This window comes from Convolutriloba macropyga, unplaced genomic scaffold (genome assembly GCF_964194025.1).
Source record: "Convolutriloba macropyga unplaced genomic scaffold, txConMacr16.3 SCAFFOLD_2043, whole genome shotgun sequence".
Taxonomy (NCBI): domain Eukaryota; kingdom Metazoa; phylum Xenacoelomorpha; order Acoela; family Convolutidae; genus Convolutriloba; species Convolutriloba macropyga.
This window is the reverse complement of record NW_027451853.1, coordinates 13,750-37,490: the sequence shown is the minus strand read 5'-3', so window position 1 is coordinate 37,490 and position 23,741 is coordinate 13,750. Positions and strand designations below refer to the sequence as shown.

The window sequence follows — 23,741 nt, the reverse complement described above, 5'->3', positions numbered from 1 at the left end:
ATATATATGTATATATATATATATATAAATATTTATATATATATATATATATATATATATATAAATATATATATATATATATATATATATATATATACATATATATACATATATATATATATATATAGGTTGAAGATTAAAATTTAGTTGAGTTCATTCAAACAAACTTATAAGTTAATCCATTACTATAACCACTACTACCACTACTGTTACTACAACATAGACAAAGATATTCATCATAAATCCCATGATTTTTACATTAATTAATTAGAGTATTAAGTGCGCTCGTAATCCTAACTCCATGATCAATAAGAAATATTATATAAAAACAATATGCACCACAACAATATTCTTCATGTTCATGAATTCTTTCATCAGATTCAAGATAAAAAATTTTTTTAAAATGGTGTTTCTACTCCAAATCTATCAATTAATAAGTCATTTTATCTTTACTTTTTAGAACTAAAACGCAATGAGTGCCATCAGATTGGTGTAAATTGATAGTAACATTATCTTCAACATCTTTGATAAATTTTTATGTCTTTTCGCGCATTACTGTTTAAATTGGAATTATACTAATATCTCTACATATATTCTGTAACTGAACACTACTCATAAGTTTATACTTAATGTTGTATTTTTTATTTAATTCTTTAATTCTTAGAATAATCATTTATGGTATATATATATATATATATATATATATATATATTTAAATATATATATATATATATATATATATATATATGATGGAAAAAAATTCATTTTGCTCTCTTATTATTTACATTATGTTTTATCATATATGATTCAATAACGAGTATATTTACAAAAATGGGCGATTTAGTTTATAGATAAAAAGATAGAACTTTAATGGAATATGAGTTCCAAAATCCACAACCTACACATCATTGTTTATGGTGCCTCAGCTACTGGTAAAATCTATTTTGTTAGACAGTATATAAAACTATATGAAAAGATGACGACAGCGCCATAATAATAGTCTGTACAGATGAAATTGTTGAGATAGGAGGGAATTATGCTATGTGTAACATTGGACATATCACTATAAAACTTTTGTCCTAATTCAGGAATTGTGTGATTGTACGTGATGATCACGGTGATAAATTAGATAAGAAAATTGTACGCTAATATTTCAGAGAAGGCAGACATGATAACTTTCAAATGGTAGTAATATGTCATAAACCAGCTCAAATAGATAATATGGCAAGGCCAAGTACAGACACGGTATACATGACAACTTATAATGGAACTGGTCTCTTTAAAATTTTCTTGAAACTAATAATTGTAATTTCGGTGAAACAATTGATAATGTAAACATTAAAATTTATAATTGTATATCTGAAACTGCAGAAAAATTAAGTTATGATAAAATTAATAACGAAATCAAACATGAATCATAATTTATTTCTGATAGAGATAGAAACATAGTATTTGATTCAAAGATTGGTTCAATAGATATGGACGATCTTAGTTTGAAATATGGGATATCAGATAATGATATAGAAAAGATAATACGATATCTAAAACTCAGAAGGAAAGATTTTGTAGATAAAAAACGTTTTTGACAAAGAGAACAATTTGTTCTGTTTCAATAAATTTTTGAGTATAAAAAGATGAAAATACAGAAGGATTTTTTTACAAAAATTAATTAGATCTATAGGGATGACCTGTTTAGCATATTTCGCTGATAAAACTGGTGGTTCATTAAAGATTTAGAATTATATGTCTGCATTTGTTATGGTAAAAATAATTGGTCTTGTAGCTACTGGTGCATGTGGTATATTAAATAGAACTAAAACAGTAATTAGTGATAGAAATTATGGTTATTGTGCTGATAAGGAAACTTGCTTCGCAGATAGAGATACGAATAATCCGGGAACCTGCATCATAGATGACAGCGATAATTATAATGATAAGCGAAGGAGCACTGCCCTTGGCAGGTGAGACGACCAAGACCAGGGATCCTTTACAGATAATCTGCTAAATTTCATTGATCCACTTAGCGCCAATTTTGTTGATAAAAACCCAAGTGAACATCTAGGCAAAAATTTAAACGATGACTTACTAAGCAGACCAAATCGGAAAAATTTTAATTAAAAGAAAAGAGTTTCAAATAAAATTGCGGTGGATTCTATGATAATATTGGTGTCTATTCTAATATAAAAATGATGGAAACATTTTTTGGTGATGATCTTCTTGGATATTTTGTAGATAAAAAAGCTGGAGAAGGAGAAGTTATATTAGCTAGAAGGAATGCGCGGAATGTTTTTAATACGGCAGGTAAAAATTATGTTAATTGTTGCATGAATTCTAAAGTTCACGCACCAGAATTATATAAAATTTTGCCTTAATGTAAGAAAAAGAGTTTTTAAGTGCCTAGAAAGTGATTTCATATGTGACGGATATTTCAATCTCATTAAACAAAATACTTTAAGACATGGAGATAAAAAACGTAACTGTGAAATTAGTTATAAACTTATCAGCAGTGCTTTTGTTAAAAGTGTTTGTTATGGTAAAGTTGATGACAATAACAATCAAGAGACTTGCTTCGCAGATGGTAAAGTCAATAATAAAGGTGAAGTCAATGACAATTGCAAAGCCAAAAACAATGGCAAAGTCAAAGGCAATAACGACAATGACAATGATAACGTCAATAGTAGTGATAATAGTAAAGTCAACGACAATGACAAAAATAACGGTAAAACCAACAACAAAGACAAAAACAACGGTAAAGTCATTTGGGGAACCATGCTTCGCAGGTAATGAAACATCGGCAAAGCCATTTCAAGGATAGTTACGACCCATGATAACATAAGGATCTATGCTTTTTGTTCCCGTGATGATAAAACCTACTTGGAATTTACGAAATGAGCAAAATAATGCCACACTATTAAAACTATAACACTTTTCGATAAGAATAAATGTCAACAAAACAGTGTTTATTAAAAAATATTATTTGTTAATAATGTTCTTCACGATACTCAGGAGGCAACATTAAAGCACATGTTGAAAAGAAGCATGGAGATAGTTATAATTGTGAACAAGGTAATAAGATTTAAAAGAAATTATTGGATAATGATCATATTGTAATAAATTATTATTAGCAAAATGAATTATAATAGAAATTTAAATGCGGTGAATTATCCTGGTAACCTATATTTGTGGTAAACTAACTTGATTTAGGCCGAAAAATAAACTATTTTGATATTTTTTAAACAACCTTGATAAAAATTATCTTAATAGAAGTTTTTCGATTTTTTTTGTTTTCAGAGACAAACATTGAAGACAAGACTAAAGAAAAGTCTAAAGTCAAGTCTAAATACAAGACTAAGCTATAAACTTTTCATATCCCAGTTAATTCTTAGGTTACCATAAATATTTTTTGTTTTAGACCTATCAATAACACTGTAATTTTTGGGCTCTCTCAATACTTTTTTACATATTTGATCAAAATTTGATAACTAATTGCATAATTGAACTACGTTACATCTCTGTTCAACTTATATGAATATATTACAATTTTCTCTCACATTTTATCTGTCTTATGAATATAGATTTTGATTGAGCTAAACCATATCACAATTATTGTGTCTACCCCTACAAAATTACTCATTAATAACTTGTTCTTTGGCCTCCACATCATCAAATGTCATAATTTTCTTTTAATCGTTTGGTAATTGATCAGGTGAAGTTTTATCTTTTATATTTTCAAAGAACTCAGCCAATGCTTTATCATTAATCCTCTCAATATCTTCATACTGATCACCAGTAGGACCAATGATATATAACTTATCAAAGAATATATTACTTATAATTAGATTTTTTAATAAGTATGTCCTCTACCACATTGGCTAGGACCTGATATTATACATCTACAGTTTTTTGGAAATATTGCATCAACAAACATGTAATTGATGAATTTGATAGTTTGCTTCAGAATATAGGAAATTAATAGACGGCTTCGTAACATCTTTCTGATCGAATAGTTCTTTGTGTTTCGATTTCAACCTGAGTACTATTGAATCTTTAATTTTCTATTAATAATATATGAGTACACAATAAAACATATTGTGCAATTTTCAGGAAATAATTTTCTGCCTTCATAGTACATTTTATCCTTTATTTGAAACAAACATTCTTTTGAGGAATCTGAAATTGAAAAAGAGATTTAACGTAAGGTACACGGTCAGGAGTTTCTGTAAGTTAACGTCTTTCTTAACACAATATGTTTCTTTGGTCTCTATTTGAATTGATTTCCTTTACAGACCATCCGCCGTCAGAAAATCTTCCATCAGTCAAGTCTGTCTTCATGGCTTTTATGGAACTTTCAAGCCGCTTTTTCAGGCTCTGGCTTTCGCTTCTTATTTTGCCACGGCGCTCAAGACGGGAGAAAAACTGGTTGCATTTTAAAAGAGGAATTATCATAAAATCCTCCACATCCCATATATTTATTGGAATTCAAGCTGAACATTTTACAGCTCTAATAAAAAAGAGATTGCTCAAATGTATACTAAAAACAGTCGCTTGAAGAGATAGGTTCGTTTATGAAACTGAGCACTTAAACATAAAATCATTCTCTCAAGTTTTCTGAAAATTCTTTTGTATCACTTACGTTGCGACTCATGGCTTCTGCAAAATGGACATTTTTTCTGCTACTGCTGTTACTCAGAAGAGCGTTCAGCACTCAACAGTTTGACCTTGGCGTCTTCAGAGAAGAGTGTCCCTGTCTGAAGGCATACGATGTAAACCCTCTCTTTGACCTCTACGCCCTCTACCTCGATGTCTGCTTCGCATACTGCATGGGAAAAATTGACTGCGTCGCCTTCAGCTATTGTGTATGTGTGAACCCTAGACTAGAACTGGAATTATTAAGAAACTGTCCTCGACCGATATAAGGCATGAAAAGACTGCTGCCTACGTAAATTTTTGGCATGAAAAAAACTTGTCTGGACTTTATGTGATGCCCTCGACTTTGGCTGGAACTAAAACAACCGTCCTCGAATTTGGTTTGACAACAAAAACGTGTCCTCAACTTTTGCTGGACAGTAAACGTGTCCTGGAATTGCGCTCGCAACAGTAGCAATGTGTTGTTTATAATTTCCTGCAAAGTTAAGGACATGTGGCGCAATTGGTTAGCCGTTGAGTAAGCATAGAAAAGGTTAGGAGATCGAGCCCAGATGTTAGAGGAGCTTTTGGCTAACCCTAGTTTGACTAATTTTTCTCTCCGAAAAGAATACGGCTGGCTTTATGAAAAGAATTAACCTAAAATTTTACTAGGGTCATCGACCTTATAACTTAATTCAATATTTACCACCCCCACCCCCCCCCCCCCGGCGCCCACATGGAAATAATGGGTCTTTTCATAGATCCATGCACGGATAACGGAATTTTTGACACCATGACCTGTTTGAGGGATGAAAGTTTAAATACATTTAAAAAATGTAGGCGACACCGTGAAACACTTTCAGGTCTTGAGAAATTTCAGTACTTCCCAAGTGAAAGCTTTCTTTTTGAAAAGCCTCAATTCAATCTAGTTAAAGATTGGCAAAATTTAGAACTCAGAAAAAGCCGAATTTTTCTTGGTATTGGACAAAGTTATCGAAATTACTAATAAAATTACAGCTCATTGCTGAAGTGGCAAATAAGCATCAAAACCTTGCATTACTGACTGAGCTATTGACACCATTTTCAGCCGAAAATTTTATTCACAATGTTTTTTTAAATAAATTTATCAAATACAGATACATCCCTGCTATCACTAGAAGGTCTCCACAATTAAAATACATAAAATCGAAGAAAATTGTAACCAACTATTTGTATACATATGGAGATAAGCATGGATATGACTGCTCGAAAGTCTAGAAAACTTCATTTTTGAATTCATACAAAACGCACAAAATTTCCTACGCAAAGTAGCGGGGTAAACGCACGGATGTGCGTTGAACGTAAAAAAGTCTAATGAATGCCTCGACATGAACACATGAAAGTCTAGATGTACAGACTTCTGAACACTCGAAAAATTTGAACGCACGAAAATTTGACAGCAATTTTTTGAGACGGTCTGGAGTGCTCAACTGAAACATGTTTCTCGAATAAAAAACAATTCCCACTAATTTTTATTGGAAATTTTTTCCTGCTGGAAAATCGATAATGCTCCTTGTGCTTCAACATCTTTCAATTAGTTTAGCGGACAAATGTGCGAGTTTATTTGCTAAAACAAATTTGAAAAATGAAAAATAAATCTGTTTTGAACCAAAAAACTACGATATATTCCAAAAAGATTTGAAAAAGTATTTATAACCAAAATGCAAGATGTTGACCTTGCCATTTGTGTGAGGAACCTGAAAAAAAATCTGTGTGAGGAACCTGAGTTGAAATTAGAGATTAAAGAATCTTTAAAGAAGTAAAAAAAAACGTATTGCTGGTGGAACTTGGGAACAATGATGAGCCTATTTTGTGTACAGTTTTGATTTTTGAGCAAAATATACGTAAGCACGGAAAATTTGAAAATTGTCTGAACATTCTGACATTCTGTGAATTTGCATGTTCAGTCTGTCATCGACAAGCACTATAAACATAGATATTTCATTGTGGAATTTGAAAATTTCGAATATCGCATATGTCCAGCAGAATTTGAAATTTAGTGCGCAAACATGCATCAAAACGACTAGAGCAGTTGCATATTGCCAACATTTATACCAATCCAGAGTTTCGTAATAATAATAATACTATATCTCCACCCCACCCCAATGCATCCAAAACGATCCCACCCACCCAGCAACCAACTTACTCAGCTACCGGGTACTGATCATCCATCTAGCTATGTCTTCTCTGAAATTTTATTTGAATCGTATTATTGCAACCCAGCAAAGTAAATGACAGTAGTGATCAGCAAAATCATGTTTGGGCGAGTCATTTTAAGTAGCTCTGCCAGAAGCTCTGAAAAACCACTTCTTAATTTTGTAACTCTTATCTTTTACTTCTATTTTGTTTCCTTCTTAAATCAAAACAACGTTTGTTTTATTTATTTTTTCAACCTCTTATGAGTCTAATTTTGACCTTTGATTCTTCTTAATTTGATTCCAACATCGAAAACGATTATTTTATAATATGATCAGATCAAAAAAGTATCTGCTTTACTTGCTTCAAACTGAATCAAAAGTTGAACAAATGCGGTACTTTAGATGGATCTTAGCCCGGTCCGCTATCACATTATCAGAAATTCGCGCGTGCGTTTGAAGATCATCATGGTCAAATTCTTTTTTTTTATTTTGAGACAATTCGAAAAACAGAAGAACAAAACAATAAAACAAAGTAACTTCAATTACAGAATTCAATTCAGTTCAGTGCGTTTTTACCGAGCAAAAAATACACATCCACCACGCATGGGGGTGCGAGCCACACCAACGTAAATCAAGCTTTTAATATCCTTAAAGTTTTTTTTATTTCAATTTCATCTTTTAAAATACATGATACTTACCTCAAGAATATGAAACTTGCCCTTCACACCATCTCCTACGAGGCTAACCAAGTAACCGAGCCACTATCATTTTGATACCTCAAGATCAGTGAGTAGAAATCCTCCATTGAACCTGGAATGGCTGAGTGCACGTGAGGCATAAGATGTCTTTTAGTATAACGAGATCGAAAACATGAGACCGAATGGTTGTACATAAATTGTATATATAGGACAACAAGGATTGAAAAACAAACGATTTACTAATTTGACAACACTTTTTTATTGAGGATATTCAGAGTACGCAATAGACCTTCCTTTTGTCTTTTAATTGAGTTTTTTGCTCCTTACAAGCAACACATGGTGAAAAGATGTGTAGGAAAAAGAAGAAACCAATTGTAGGAAAGAAGTTTTAGCGTCAAGGGAAAGCCTCAATATAAAAACAAGGATGGGTAAATTACTCACATTCAATTTTTCAGCACGAAATCTTGTACAAAAATTGCGTGAGACCGTTTTAATAACATTACCTTAAGGACTGCATGACGAATTAATGAAAAATAAGGATTTGAAAGTCTAAAGTGACCATTTTTGGGTTTAAAAATTCATCGATCGAAATAAAAAAAAATCGATTAGACTAAACAAGTCTAACATAATATAACTAAACAAATTTTTTGATGTGCTGATTTTCTGATTTAAACGGCAGCAATGATTCAACATCATTCTTTGTTTTTCTTTATTGTGGATTGTGTGGAAAGTTTTGTGTCATGCAAAGAATCGCTCAATCCGTCTTGTCATATTTAGGATGAGGGGAAGGAGTGCCGTGGGTACACCAAAGACGGAATCGGATATGAACCAGAAGCCATTGAGAACTTGGACTGTCAGGGATACCCTTCGGAACCCACCACTTCACACACTCGATGGTTCTGGGTTAAGGAGAAGACTAATGGTGAAACTTACGACTGTCAAAGTATCCGCAACGAAATGTTCAATGAGCGTAAGTTTTTGTTTTTATTTTTACAGTCGCTGATGTTTTCTAATAATTCTTGCGTCTGACTTTCTCAACTGGCACGCTTCTAGCTAACGCAGTTTAATTAGAAAAAGAAATTACATTTTGCGGGCCGATCCTTTAGAGAAGAAAAAAATGCTTACATTTTTCTGATTTAAGTTGTATTAGTGACTTTCATTAGATTGGAGGTCTAAATTAAGTTTTATATAGTTTTTGTCCTATATTACTAGCTAAACAGAAAAATAAGAAACTTACTTGATACTAAAAATGGATTTTCCACAATTTTTCCCCTTTGTGTAGTTTTCAAGCAAATTCCTAAAAATGACTAATAATTAGCATTTTAAGACATTTAAATTTTATGATATAAAGTAAAACATACAAATGACTTGTAAATTGCAGTTTTTCATCTACTTTGGTCGAAATTAGTCTAATTTACAACAGCCGTCAGTTTTCTATTTAATATAGGAAAGGAAGGTATTGGGCGAAAATTTTTCATCGAACTCAATATATTTCATGTGATGTACTCCAATATCAGTTGTCATCAGCTCTATGCATTAGAGTTCTCCAATCAATTAATCATACCTGAAGTGCAAAAAGTTTTTTCATTTCTTTTGACATTGATAACACAAATAAGTAACCTCATAATGATGTAAATTTTTTTTAAATCTGTGTTGTGCTTTTTGAAAATCATACAAGACTCATATTAGTACTGAAATACAAGAATTATATAGTAAATCAGTGCTAGTAAATTTAAATTATATAATTACCCTGTTTATGATATATCATTTTGCCTGGTAGCCCTCCACTGGCTAAGCTAACTGTCTAACTGCCTAACTGTCCACTGTCTAATCTAAAGATTACAAATTGGAGACACACACCGGAAATGTTGTCTTTATCTGAAGTGAGGCTTGATGTGCATAAATGACATGCATTGGTCTATGAATCAGGAATAAACGTTAACTTAGTAACCACGGAAATGGGCAACCAATTTTTTTGCAATTAGCGTTAATTACACGGCAGTAATTGAGGCGTCAACATACAACCAAAGCGTAGGTAATCTTGCGCTAATAAAATGTATTAAAAAACAGCTCTTGCCTATCCTTGTTCAGACCATTCGTGGAGGGGGGACTGTATGCTCAACTGGTTTTTTGTTCTTTTGTTCAGTGAAATCTGGCTGATCGATATCTTCACCGTAGAGGGTTGTGAGTGGTATCATTAGAAAGCCCGTCCAGCGCAGATCAAATATTTAAAAAGATTTTTCACATTTCATTTCTTTTCACTGAAATATCGAGGTTTAAAATTTTGTGAACATTTGTTCCCTATTTTCTCTGTTATTGTTCACATTTTCCGCATAATAACGCAATTTTTGCCAACTCAGCTTAAAAAATATAATGAAATTGGAAACAAAAGTTGGTTATGGTAGTGTTGGTGATGGCTTTACCCCAAAAAATGAAAGATGTTAATGAACTTTCAGATCCATTTTTTGGCTAAAATTGTTGCTAAATATATCAAATTTCAGAGACTTTTTTGCATGAAAAATGGCATGAGAAAAGCTTCTTTATTCCATATTTGTTTAAGTTTGCCGGATAAACACCCCTAAAAAATAAAAATGCTTCCACAATCTTTGTTAACTCCAAATAAAGCCAGTTTATCTGGTGTAATCTTTGAGAGTGTTCTTCAACTAAAATTCTGACGATTTTTTGCTAATTTAACTTGATAATGATTCAAAATACATCATTTATTTTAAAGATATAGATTTTCTGTCAAATTATCCATATCCACAAAACTGGGAACAATTACACAATCCTAATCGATGGATGGAAATAGCCAGGCTAGATTAGGTCTATCACTGTTACTTAAAGTTGAAAAAGATTGGATGGTAATCAGTTGACGGTTTTTTAAGAAAATATTGTGCAATACTTTTTTGTTTTTACGTTATTTACAAAATAAAATTAAATCAAGGCTTTCTAATGACAGGTCCAATTGATTTTCTAAGCAGTTTCATAAAAGTACATCTACTTTTTAGTTGAAAACTTATGGCCGTTTTGACTTTTAAAAATACATATATTCAAAATAAACAACGGATTATTGACCTTCGTTACTTTCATTTCTTCTTTGGTCAACCCGTTGCCTACGGTTAACAAAAAAATTGCGTTTTTCAATGGATTGAAATTTAATATTTATGGCTGTTTTACCCTTTGAGTGACAGTTTTTCTGCTTTAAAGCTACGAGTTTTTCGTTCCGACATTTTCCATCTTTGCGGTTCTTTTGCCTGTCTTTTCACTATTTTGACGTGTCAGATATCATAATATTGGCGCTTAAAAAGAAGGCACTATTGATCACATCAGTTATTCAGTAACTAGATTATGGTTTTAATTGCTTTGCTAAAAAGAGCAGATTTTAAGTAGAAATGAAGTTTCTTGTTGCACATTTTGCCAGTCAAACGTTCTACTTGGCTTACCAGGGATAACTTTTTGACACCGTTACAGGATTTACTGATTTCCTTTGTTGTTCATTTAAAATTATCCAGTGGCAGAACTCAGAGTTAAATCGGGCTGAGGCATTGAATACTTAATACTGCTGGTCTGCCTTTGCCTCCACTGCGCTTTAAATGATTGTGTGTATAGAAATAGATTAGGTGGACCAAAGAGAATTGAGCAGGATGGATCTCAGCTGCAATAGAAAATTGATTCATTCAATGCTGAAAAGCATGCCCAAAACTTATATTTGAGATTTTATAGGCATAAACCAATTTAAATTTTAACTGGTCGTCATAGTAATTAAATTTAACATCGTGGATACAGTAGCAGTTTAAGATCCGCAATGAGCCTATTGTGAAGATTATGAGTATAATTTGTCCTTCATTTAGTTATATATTGCTTTGAGAAGTACATGTCATCAAGTGGTAATCCGGGAAGACCTAGTGAAGGAGAATTATAAGCAAGAAAAAATCTCTTATTTGATGTTTCATTTTTTTAATGTCAATCCTTAACGGAAAGTTTTTGCAGCAGATTAAAATCCGAATAAGTATCTAAACAATTGCACACTGAGAATAAATAAATATTCTCTAATAAATAACGCATTTTTTACTATCTGAGTCAGTCTTCATATATTTGCACTCCATGTGTATATTTTTAATTACGACGTCTTTTATTTATTCTAGTGTTACAATTGTGTTTTCTTGAGTCGGTTACTCATATAGATTTAGGTATGTCTACTTCGTGGGCAGAAATAAGTGTTTTTAGTTAGATATCATTTGAGGCTGTAAAAGAGCCCAATTAGGGCCTGCTTTACTTTTATCGAAATTATGAAAAAATCTGATTTGCAATTTTAGTGACTGAAAAGCAACTGAAATTAAGATGTTTTAAGGCAGAGCAAAAAAATTTTTGAACTGGGAGCTGAAATAATGTGATAAATGCGCTATGTGAGATAAATTTTTAGCCGTAGAACCGTTGATTGGCGCCAAGCAATTACTAGTAATCTCAAATTGATTCGTGTTACAATAGTAGTAGATTGAAAGATGAGTTGATGAACTGTTTTTCATATTTTTTTGCCAGTTTTCAAAGTTCAGCATTTTTATTCAAATTGCACCAAATGTGTTTCTTTAGCCCAATTTGTTTGACTTTCAGGGAAATGAGGGACTTAAAACTGCTCACAAATTCGTTGTAAGCGCCGAAAAGGTAAAATCTTGCTTCTGTGTCCAAGGACAGTATTCAGGAAACGAAACTTCAGAAGTTCTTTTGCTAATATACGTTGATAATTATCCATAATGCATTTTTATCTAATATCTTGAAACTGTTTTTGCAAAATTATCAAACTCATACCTTGCAAAAATTGACGTGTTTTTGGCTAAACAGTTGGATGGATTGCTTATATTCTTGTCATAGTGAAATTCTGCAATGAAAAATTAATTGCATTCTATGGTGCGCTGTCCTATAATTTTTTTGATTTAACTATGTTTGTTGCAGACTTGATCGATTTCATATCAGGACTCAATTAACGAAAATTCCCATACACAACACATGAAAAAAAATATCGTGTTTTCACAGGGACGCTCATAGTTTTTATGACTTCGACAAAATTTTTAACCAAACTGTTTTTCGAATTCTTGTGTCTTACCTGCATTTAGTGTTCGATTGGAGTCTCATATTTAATCTAGCTAAACAAAGATCCAACTGACATCTTGGAGTAGCAACAGTAGTCCACAGTAAACCTTTATATTGCTCTGAGTGCTTACCTAATGCGTCTCATGACTTTGAAAACATTCGCCTTAAAAAAACATCAAATCAATTTTGGAAATTTGCAAAACTTTATCTTTCTTCCATCAACTTGTAGCTGAGTCTTTTTTTAGAGAACAGAAAACTTTGTTTGTAAAAATCATACACTTAACTTACGGTTGTACAGCTGTGATACGAATACTTTTCTATTTTGAGAAAAAATCTGCCGTTTGAATGTGCACAGATTTGAGGATATTTGTTTGTTTTGACACATTGTCACATTCAAGAAAAGTCTCACATAGATGCTGTTTTCCTTGCACAGCTTATGAGATCGAATTCTTTTGACGCGTTTTTTGCGCAATTTTTTGATTTTTTGATTTTTGCATGCTTTTGTCTTGCATTTTTAGGTTTACCCTTTTTATATTCTTTTTGTCCACTTTTATCTTTGCGTCAATGCCGGCAGGTTTCATACACTTTCTGATGGATCATTTTTCAAGTTGTTTTTTTAATTTTTTGCTTTAACGGATAATTTTGTGGCTTTAACACTGTGCTTTCATAAAAAGATTTTTGATGGTAGTCAATATTTTAATGTGTTGAAACTGTATGGGATAAATTTTATAATGAACGGCAAAAGGAAATTAGCACCCACTGGTTTTGAGAAAAACTGGGGAGAAAAATTTCAATTTTTGAGGCAATGTTTCTCCAAATTAAAATCAAATTTCAAAAACAATTTTTGCATTAGTCCTCTCGTGTATACCTATGAGATGAAACGCCATATTCACCTACCAGAAACCCCAAATTACAGTTGGTGAACTCCATCCAAGATTCACAGTAAAAAAAGTTCTTACAAGATAGCAATTTCTTCACATCCTTTCTGTTTCTAATCTTTAACATAAGTGCAAACTTAGACATAGTTGAATAAACATGAAAAGATATCACATCTTATGACAACATTCTTTTTATTGAGTAATTTTGATTGCGTTTATCAACTTGAAATTGTTATTTTTGGTAACTGAACTTTGCGTTTTTTCTGGACTTCATAGGTACACGAGATAAATTCAATTTTTGAGGCAATATTGCTTCAACTACATTTCAAATTTCGAAAACAATTTTTACACCATTGATCCCTTACACTGGTCCTTTCATCTAATTAGGGACTTCAGAAAAAATGCAAAGTTCAGTTACCAATAATAACAATTTTAAGTTGATAAACGCCATCAAAATTACTCAGTAAAAAGACGATGGAGTTCATCAATTTTACATTGGGGTTTCTGGTAAGTGAACATTGCATTTCATCTCATAATTATAGACAAGAGGAATAGTGTGGAGAATCAATAGTGTAAAAATTGTTTTTGAATTTCGATTTTAGTTTGGAGCAATATTGCCTCAAAATTTTTGTTCGTAAAACTAAGGGCTGCTAACATAATTTTACCGTTCAGCATATATTATGCGTTATTGTATTATTTTTCCTTCATTGTTCCTTTATTAGATAGTTCTCTTTGTCTCACAAAGAGCAGTACCTAATTAACGCTTTACGATAGTTTATTGGCAGACGTCGAAATAGTGTCTTTTTCTAGCTCTCTTTTCAATGGTGTTCTCAAATTTAGCTATAACTAAATTAACGCTTTCAATTATAAATCAATAGTAGACAATAGTTTTTGTTTTGCTTCATCTTGTGTCCAAATCTATTCGACCGGGTTAACAGTCATAAACATTTCTTGGCAGCCATATCCAAGCCATATATGGAGTTTATTGTAACTTAGCAACCATATAGCTGACCATAGAAAAAATCAACATCGCTCAAAAAGTCCTCAAAACACCTATGCATTGCACTCTGAAAGGAGAAAAAATGAAGTTCTTAGTATTTTGGGAACCATATCCAAGACCATGCATATTCATGGTGCTATGTAAGATCAAGAAAGTAAAAGTAAAAAATGCAGAAAACAGGTAAATTTACGACTTGTGACTGCATTAATTCCTCGAAAAAGCGAATTCGGTTAGTTTGGCTTTTTTATATTTCTTTGCAACAATTTCCAAAATCATTAATATCTATGGTCTTGCTCATACTTGCCAAGCAATGACTTCTCAAATATCTCAAGGAGTCCAAAAAAGCATTAAACAATAAATTAGCTGTCCAAAAAACTTTTTGAGAGAAAAAGTTTAAGCCAGCAAACAAAACATTAAGCAAAAAGAAAACAGTTTGTCTTTGTCACAAGACTTTCTATTTAAAAAGTTTCAAAAAGAAACTTTAGTCATATTCGTTTCACTAATCTATATGAGCGCCGTTTATTGCCTTGGTCATATTTTTTTTGATTCCCTGATTATAAAATATAGTTCAATTCTCCGGACCAGTATATTCTTTTGAACTTTTAGAAATATTATTTAGATGTTATTTTCTTAATTTTTGTTATTATGTTACTGAGTTGATTTCTTCATCAAAACAACACAAGAGCGAAGATCGACCCCTAACAGACGACTGATGTTAACCTCAACATCACTGAGAGACCTATGCAGAAATGTATAGAAAATAGAAAAGAATAATTTTTTTTATGTTTCTAAATTCATATAGAAGCAGCGGATGGCTTCGCTATGGCCAAATAGGCATTTTGTATTGAAAACTATTGAAACGATGAAGAGTAATAGGAGCACCTTCTTATTTTGCCTCATTTCCAAAAGAAGTTCAGAAACAGAGACTGTGTTTCAGGATACAATGAAACACAAGTTTTTACGCATTGAATTTGATAGTATATCGTCTTTGTCATCCCTTCTTAGTTGCTTTGAGCATAACTAGGATAAAAAATACGCCCCGGATCTATTTTTGTGTTTTTTTTTTTGTTGTGTATACTTTGTAATTTTTTTTGTGAAAGCATTTTTTTATAATATCATTTACTTTGCTTTTTTTTAAATATCTGAATTTTGCTTTTCATTGTCATGCTAAGCTGTGTTTTTATATGTTTGTGCTTTTTTTGCTTCAATCATAGAGAAGCCTTGTTTGATTTCTCGACATCTGCATCTAAGACAAAAATATATAACTGTAGCCACGTGTAGTATATTGCTCAGATATTCGAGAAAATTATGCGAGTTTTAGCGATGAAAAGAGGCATATCTTTCATATTGGAATTTTGGGTACAAAAAAAGCGTGTATTTTGTTAAAGTTAAAAACCAAAACGTACAAAGAACTGTTGATGGAACAAAAAAACAACCTGTGACTACATTAAACCCTCGAAAAAGCAAATTCAGATCGTTTACTTTTTGTTCTTGGCAACCATATACATTTGGAACAATGTAAGAAGAATGATGCGAGAACCATGCAATATACTTAAATCTTGAAAGAGTCATGAAGGCATATAAAAACCATGTAGGAACAATTTATGTATCATGTAAGAACCATGATTGGATCATTTAGAGTCTTTTTTTAGAGAACAGAAAACTTTGTTTGTAAAAATCATACGCTTAACTTACGGTTGTACAGCTGTGATACGAATACTTTTCTATTTTGAGAAAAAAATCTGCCGTTCGAATATGCACAGTTTTGAGGATATTTGTTTGTTTTGACACATTGTCACATTCAATAAAAGTCTCACATAGATGCTGTTTTCCTTGCACAGCTTATGAGATCGAATTCTTTCGACGCGTTTTTTGCGCAATTTATTGAAATTTTTGATTTTTGCATGCTTTTGTCTTGCATTTTTAGGTTTACCCATTTTATATTCTTTTTGTCCACTTTTATCTTTGCATCAATGCCGGCAGGTTTCATACACTTTCTGATGGATCATTTTTCAAGTTTATTTTTAATTTTTTGCTTTAACGGATAATTTTGTGGCTTTAACACTCTGTGCTTTCATAAAAAGATTTTTGACGGTAGTCAATATTTTAATGTGTGGAAACTGTATGGGATAAATTTTATAATGAACGGCAAAAGGAAATTAGCACCCACTGGTTTTGAGAAAAACTGGGGAGAAAAGTTTCAATTTTTGAGGCAATGTTTCTCCAAACTAAAATCAAATTTCAAAAACAATTTTTGCATTAGTCCTCTCGTGTATACCTATGAGATGAAACGCCATATTCACCTACCAGAAACCCCAAATTACAGTTGGTGAACTCCATCCAAGATTCACAGTAAAAAAAGCTCTTACAAGATAGCAATTTCTTCACATCCTTTCTGTTTCTAATCTTTAACATAAGTGCAAACTTAGCCATAGTTGAATAAATATGAAACTATATCACGACTTATGACAACATTCTTTTTACTGAGTAATTTTGATTGCGTTTATCAACTTAAAATTGTTATTTTTGGTAACTGAACTTTGCGTTTTTTCTGGACTTCATAGGTACACGAGATAAATTCAATTTTTGAGGCAATATTGCTTCAAGTACATTTCAAATTTCGAAAACAATTTTTACATCATTGATCCCTTACACTGGCCCTTTCATCTAATTATGAACTTCTGAAAAAACGCAAAGTTCAGTTACCAAAAATAACAATTTTAAGTTGATAAACGCCATCAAAATTACTCAGTAAAAAGACGATGGAGTTCATCAATTTTACATTGGGGTTTCTGGTAAGTGAACATTGCGTTTCATCTCATAATTAAAGACAAGAGGAATAGTGTGGAGAATCAATAGTGTAAAAATTGTTTTTGAATTTTGATTTTAGTTTGGAGCAATATTGCCTCAAAGTTCTTGTTCGTAAAACTAAGGGCTGCTAACATAATTTTACCGTTCAGCATATATTATGCGTTATTGTATTATTTTTCCTTCATTGTTCCTTTATTAGATAGTTCTCTTTGTCTCACAAAGAGCAGTACCTAATTAACGCTCTACGATAGTTTTTTGGCAGACGTCAAAATAGTGTCTTTTTCTAGCTCTGCTTTCAATGGTGTTCTCAAATTTAGCTATAACTAAATTAACGCTTTCAATTATAAATCAATAGTAGACAATAGTTTTTGTTTTGCTTCATCTTGTGTCCAAATCTATTCGACCGGGTTGACCGTCATAAACATTTCTTGGCAGCCATATCCAAGCCATATATGGAGTTTATTGTAACTTAGCAACCATATAGCTGACCATAGAAAAAATCAACATCGCTCAAAAAGTCCTCAAAACACCTACGCCTTGCACTCTGAAAGGAGAAAATATGAAGTTCTTAGTATTTTGGGAACCATATCCAAGACCATGCATATTCATGGTGCTATGTAAGACCAAGAAAGTAAAAGTAAAAAATACAGAAAACAGGTAAATTTACGACTTGTGACTGCATTAATTCCTCGAAAAAGCGAATTCGGTTAGTTTGGCTTTTTTATATTTCTTTGCAAGATTTTCCAAAACCATTAATATCTATGGTCTTGCTCATAGTTGCCAAGCAATGACTTCTCAAACATCTCAAGGAGTCCAAAAAAGCATTAAACAATAAATTAGCTGTCCAAAAAGCTTTTTGAGAGAAAAAGTTTAAGCCAGCAAACAAAACATTAAGCAAAAAAACAGTTTGTCTTTATCACAAGACTTTCTATTTAAAAAGTTACAAAAAAGAAACTTTAGTCATATTCGTTTCACTAATCTATATGAGCGCCGTTTATTTCCTTGGTCATATTTTTTTTGATTCCCTGATTATAAAATATAGTTGAATTCTCCGGACCAGTACATTCTTTTGAACTTTAAGAAATATTATTTAGATGTTATTTTCTTAATTTTTGTTATTATGTTACTAAGTTGATTTCTTCATCAAAATAACACAAGAGCGAAGATCGACCCCTAACAGACGACTGATGTTAACCTCAACATCACTGAGAGACCTATGCAGTAATGTATAGAAAATAGAAAAGAATAATTTTTTTAAGTTTCTAAATTCATATAGAAGCAGCGGATGGCTTCGCTATGGCCAAATAGGCATTTTGTATTGAAAACTATTGAAACGATGAAGAGTAATAGGAGCACCTTCTTATTTTGCCGCATTTCCAAAAGAAGTTCAGAAAAAGAGACTGTGTTTCAGGATACAATGAAACACAAGTTTTTACGTATTGAATTTGATAGTACATCGTCTTTGTCATCCCTTCTTAATTGCTTTGAGCATGACTAGGATAAAAAATACGCCCCAAGACACTCGGGATCTATTTTTGTGTTTTTTTTGTTGTGTATACCTTGTAATTTTTTTTGTGAAAGCATTTTTTTATAATATCATTTACTTTGCTTTTTTAAATATCTGAATTTTGCTTTTCATTGTCATGCTAAGCTGTGTTTTTATATGTTTGTACTTTTTTTGCATCAATCTTAGAGAAGCCTTGTTTGATTTCTCGACATATGCATCTAAGACAAAAATATATAACTGTAGCCACGTGTAGTATATTGCTCAGATATTCGAGAAACTTATGCGAGTTTTAGCGATGAAAAGAGGCATATCTTTCATATTGGAAATTTGGGTACAAAAAAAGCGTGTATTTTGTTAAAGTTAAAAAACCAAAACGTACAAAGAACTGTTGATGGAACAAAAAAAACAACCTGTGACTACATTAAACCCTCGAAAAAGCAAATTCAGATCGTTTATTTTTTGTTCTTGGCAACCATATACATATAGGAACAATGTAAGAAGAATGATGCGAGAACCATGCACTATATTTAAATCTTGAAAGAGTCATGAAGGCATATCAAAACCATGTAGGAACCATTTATGTATCATGTAAGAACCATGTTTAGATCATTTAAGAACCATGTCGGAACCTTGTATAGATCATGTAAGAACCATCTAAGAACCTTGTATGGATAATGTAAAAATCATGTATGGACCATGTACAAAACATATAACAACCATATGTGGAACGTATAATAACCATGTAAGAATCATACATGGTACGAATATACCATTAGTTGTGCAAAGCGTTTAATGCTTAGACGGCTCTTTAAGCTTTGTGTGGACGTTGAAAAAACGCACAAAGATGCATACCAGATTTCTGGATACCATATAAGAATCATATATGGAAATCTTTTAAACCATAGCAAGATCATATGAGAAATTTTTCTATGGCCTTTAATGAACCATATATGGTTCATGGATATGGTTCCGAAGACAGATCAACCCGAGCGTGTTGCACATAATGTAGTAAACAGGTTACTTATTTTTTACCTTGATTCTTTCTACTGCCCAAATCATTGAGAAAGAAAATGTAAAAAAACATCAAAAATGTTTGAGTAATTACTATATCAAGCAAAACGTTACTAAATCTGGTTTGAATTGATCTGGTGAATTAGTTTTCCTGCAATTTTTGATGAAAAGAAGCAGCACTTACTCAAGTTTATAAAAAGAATTTGCTTCGACCTTTTTCTCTATAAAAATATATTGTCTGAACTACTTGCCATGTATGGAAAAATCAGATGCGCGGCCATGTCGACTATTGGAAAATAGCACCAGTAGGCCTCAAATAAGAATAAAACATTAGTATATTTCTAGCTCGACAGTGTTCAAGAAGTCAAAGGACATGATCAAAACAAACCATTTCACATATTTAGGCAGAAATTGTTAAACCTACATGCACCGATTGCATTTTTGTAAACAGTCACCTTAAAACGCCGCAAAAGTTATTAATGAGGCTTAGCTTATCAAAAATTTTGATCCGCTCTACAAATAAAAATAAGTTTAAAGGGTACCCATGAAAACAATTTTGGAGCAGTTTTTAGCACGCTCCTCCACAATGCGAATGAAATTGGCCTGGAGTCTTTCCTGTGTCGAATGTCCACACAAAAATCCTCCTATTTTGTTGTAAGAGCGGGGGGGGGGGGGAGTTTGCAATTTGCCTCTAGGGGGAGGGGGTAAATTGATGTAAGAGTGTGGGGGTATTTTGTTCAGAGGGGATAAAAAGATGTAAGAGTTGGGCTGCAATATGAGTTTTGAGGAACTACCCCCCCCCCCACCCCTGACTAAAATTGCCATGTAAGAGTGGGCTGCAATGGGCTGCAAGGGAAGGAATTTTGAGGAATGACCCTCTCTGAATAAATTTGTCATGTAAGAGTGGGCTGCAATGAGCTGCAATGGGAGAAGTTTTGAGGATTTCGCCCCTGACTAAAATTGCCATGTTAGAGTGGGCTGCAATGGGATGCAATGGGAGCCTTTCTGAGGAATTACCCCCTGACTAAAATTGAAAATTGCCATGTAAGAGGGCTGCAATGGGAGGACTTTTGAGTAATTACCCCCTCTGACTAAAATTGCCATGCAAGAGTGGTCTGCAATGAGCTGCAACTGGAGGAGTTTTGAGGAATTACCCTCCCCCTGACTTAAAATGCTGTTTAAGAGTGGGCTGCAAGTAGCTGGAATGGATTGACTTTTGAGGAATTACCCCCTATGACTAAAAATGCCATGTACGAGTGGGCTGCATTGAGCTGCAATGGGAAGAGTTTTGAGGATTTCGCCCCTGACTAAAAATGCCATGTTAGAGTGGGCTGCAATGGGAGCATTTTCGAGAAATTATCCCCTGACTAAAATTGCCATGTAAGAGGGGGCAGCAATGGGCTGCAATGGATGGACTTTTGAGGAATTACCCCCCCCCCCCCCTGACAAAAATGCCTTGTACGAGTGGGCTGCAATGAGCTGCAATGGGAGGAGTTTTGAGGATTTCGCTCCTGACTAAAAATGCCATGTTAGAGTGGGCTGCAATGGGATGCAATGGGAGCATGTTTGAGGAATTACCCCCTGACTAAAATTGTCATGTAAGAGGGCTGCAATGAGAGGACTTTTGAGGAATTAACCCCTCATACTAAAATTGCCATGTAAGAGTGGTCTGCAATGAGCTGCAACTGGAGGAGTTTTGAGGAATTACCCCCCTGACTTAAAATGCCATGTAAGAGTGGGCTACAAGTAGCTGCAATGGATGGACTTTTGAGGAATTACCCCCTGTGACTAAAAATGCTATGTAAGAGTGGTCTGCAATGAGCTACAACTGGATGAGTTTTGAGGAATTACCCCCTGACTTAAAATGCCATGAAAGAGTGGGAGGAATTACCCCCTGACTTAAAATGCCATGAAAGAGTGTGTTGCAAGTAGCTGCAATGGATGGACTGTTGAGGAAGTAAACCCTCTGACTAAAAAAGCCATAAAAGAGTGGGCTGCAATAATCTCCAATGGGAGGCCTTTTGAGGAATTACCCCCTGACTAAAATTTCCATATAAGAGTGGGCTGCAATGGGAGCATTTTCGAGAAATTACCCCGTAACAAAATTTGCCATGTAAGAGTGGGCAGCAATGGGCTGTAATCGGAGGACTTTTAAGGAATTACCCTCCCTGACTAAAATTGCCAGGTAAGAGTGGGCTGCAATGGGCTGCAATGGGAGGAAAAAGGCAAAATGATGTAACAGTGAGGGGGTAATTTGTTCAGAGGGGTTAAAAAGAGGTAAGAGCTGGGCTGCCAAGGGGGGTAAAATGGTGTAAGAGTGAGGGGGCAAAATACAAGTTAACCCCCCATTTTTACATCTTTTTGGTCTGTCAAGGGGGTTAAAATGATGTAAGAGTTCGGGGGTAATGGAGAAATTACCCCCGAACGATTACGAAGCAGAGGTACACTCAAATCGTTGCGGACAGATTTGCCCGATGCGTGTATCTCGTGTTCATTTTTACTATGTTAATACATTGAAAATCAAACAATATTGCAGAAAATAGCTACTTTAGCAGAAACCAGCAAAATGGAAGGGAAGTTAGCAACCTATGTTCGCAGTGTCCTAATCCTAGCCGCGAAATATAAGTACAAATGTAAAAAAAAACATCAAAAATGTTTGAATAATTACTATATCAAGCAAAACGTTACTAAATCTGGTTTGAATTGATCTGGTGAATTAGTTTTCCTGCAATTTTTGATGAAAAGAAGCAGCACTTACTCAAGTTTATAAAAAGAATTTGCTTCGACCTTTTTCTCTATAAAAATATATTGTCTGAACTACTTGCCATGTATGGAAAAATCAGATGCGCGGCCATGTCGACTATTGGAAAATAGCACCAGTAGGCCTCAAATAAGAATAAAACATTAGTATATTTCTAGCTCGACAGTGTTCAAGAAGTCAAAGGACATGATCAAAACAAACCATTTCACATATTTAGGCAGAAATTGTTAAACCTACATGCACCGATTGCATTTTTGTAAACAGTCACCTTAAAACGCCGCAAAAGTTATTAATGAGGCTTAGCTTATCAAAAATTTTGATCCGCTCTACAAATAAAAATAAGTTTAAAGGGTACCCATGAAAACAATTTTGGAGCAGTTTTTAGCACGCTCCTCCACAATGCGAATGAAATTGGCCCGGAGTCTTTCCTGTGTCGAATGTCCACACAAAAATCCTCCTATTTTGTTGTAAGAGCGGAGGGGGGGGAGTTTGCAATTTGCCTCTAGGGGGAGGGGGTAAATTGATGTAAGAGTGTGGGGGTATTTTGTTCAGAGGGGAAAAAATGATGTAAGAGTTGGGCTTCAATATGAGTTTTGAGGAACTACCCCCCCTGACTAAAATTGCCATGTAAGAGTGGGCTGCAATGGGCTGCAAGGGAAGGAATTTTGAGGAATGGCCCTCTCTGAATAAATTTGTCATGTAAGAGTGGGCTGCAATGAGCTGCAATGGGAGAAGTTTTGATGATTTCGCCCCTGACTAAAATTGCCATGTTAGAGTGGGCTGCAATGGGATGCAACGGGAGCCTTTCTGAGGAATTACCCCCTGACTAAAATCGAAAATTGCCATGTAAGAGGGCTGCAATGGGAGAACTTTTGAGTAATTACCCCCTCTGACTAAAATTGCCATGCAAGAGTGGTCTGCAATGAGCTGCAACTGGAGGAGTTTTGAGGAATTACCCTCCCCCTGACTTAAAATGCTGTTTAAGAGTGGGCTGCAAGTAGCTGGAATGGATTGACTTTTGAGAAATTACCCCCTATGACTAAAATGCCATGTACGAGTGGGCTGCAATGAGCTGCAATGGGAAGAGTTTTGAGGATTTCGCCCCTGACTAAAAATGCCACGTTAGAGTGGGCTGCAATGGGAGCATTTTCGAGAAATTACCCCCTGACTAAAATTGCCATGTA

At 33.6% G+C, this 23,741-nt stretch overlaps 1 protein-coding gene across 1 annotated transcript in view; it reads left to right on the top strand.

Moving 5' to 3' along the window:
- Positions 1 to 4,564: 4,564 nt before the first annotated feature.
- LOC142356996 (uncharacterized) overlaps positions 4,565 to 23,741 on the top strand; it is a gene marked incomplete at its 3' end in the record, with an annotated part of 32,591 nt that continues 13,414 nt past the window's right edge. The window contains exons 1-2 of the mRNA XM_075408725.1: positions 4,565 to 4,856; positions 8,279 to 8,471. Coding sequence (XP_075264840.1) covers positions 4,644 to 4,856; positions 8,279 to 8,471 — 406 coding nt within the window. The remainder of the gene's footprint in view (positions 4,857 to 8,278; positions 8,472 to 23,741) is intronic.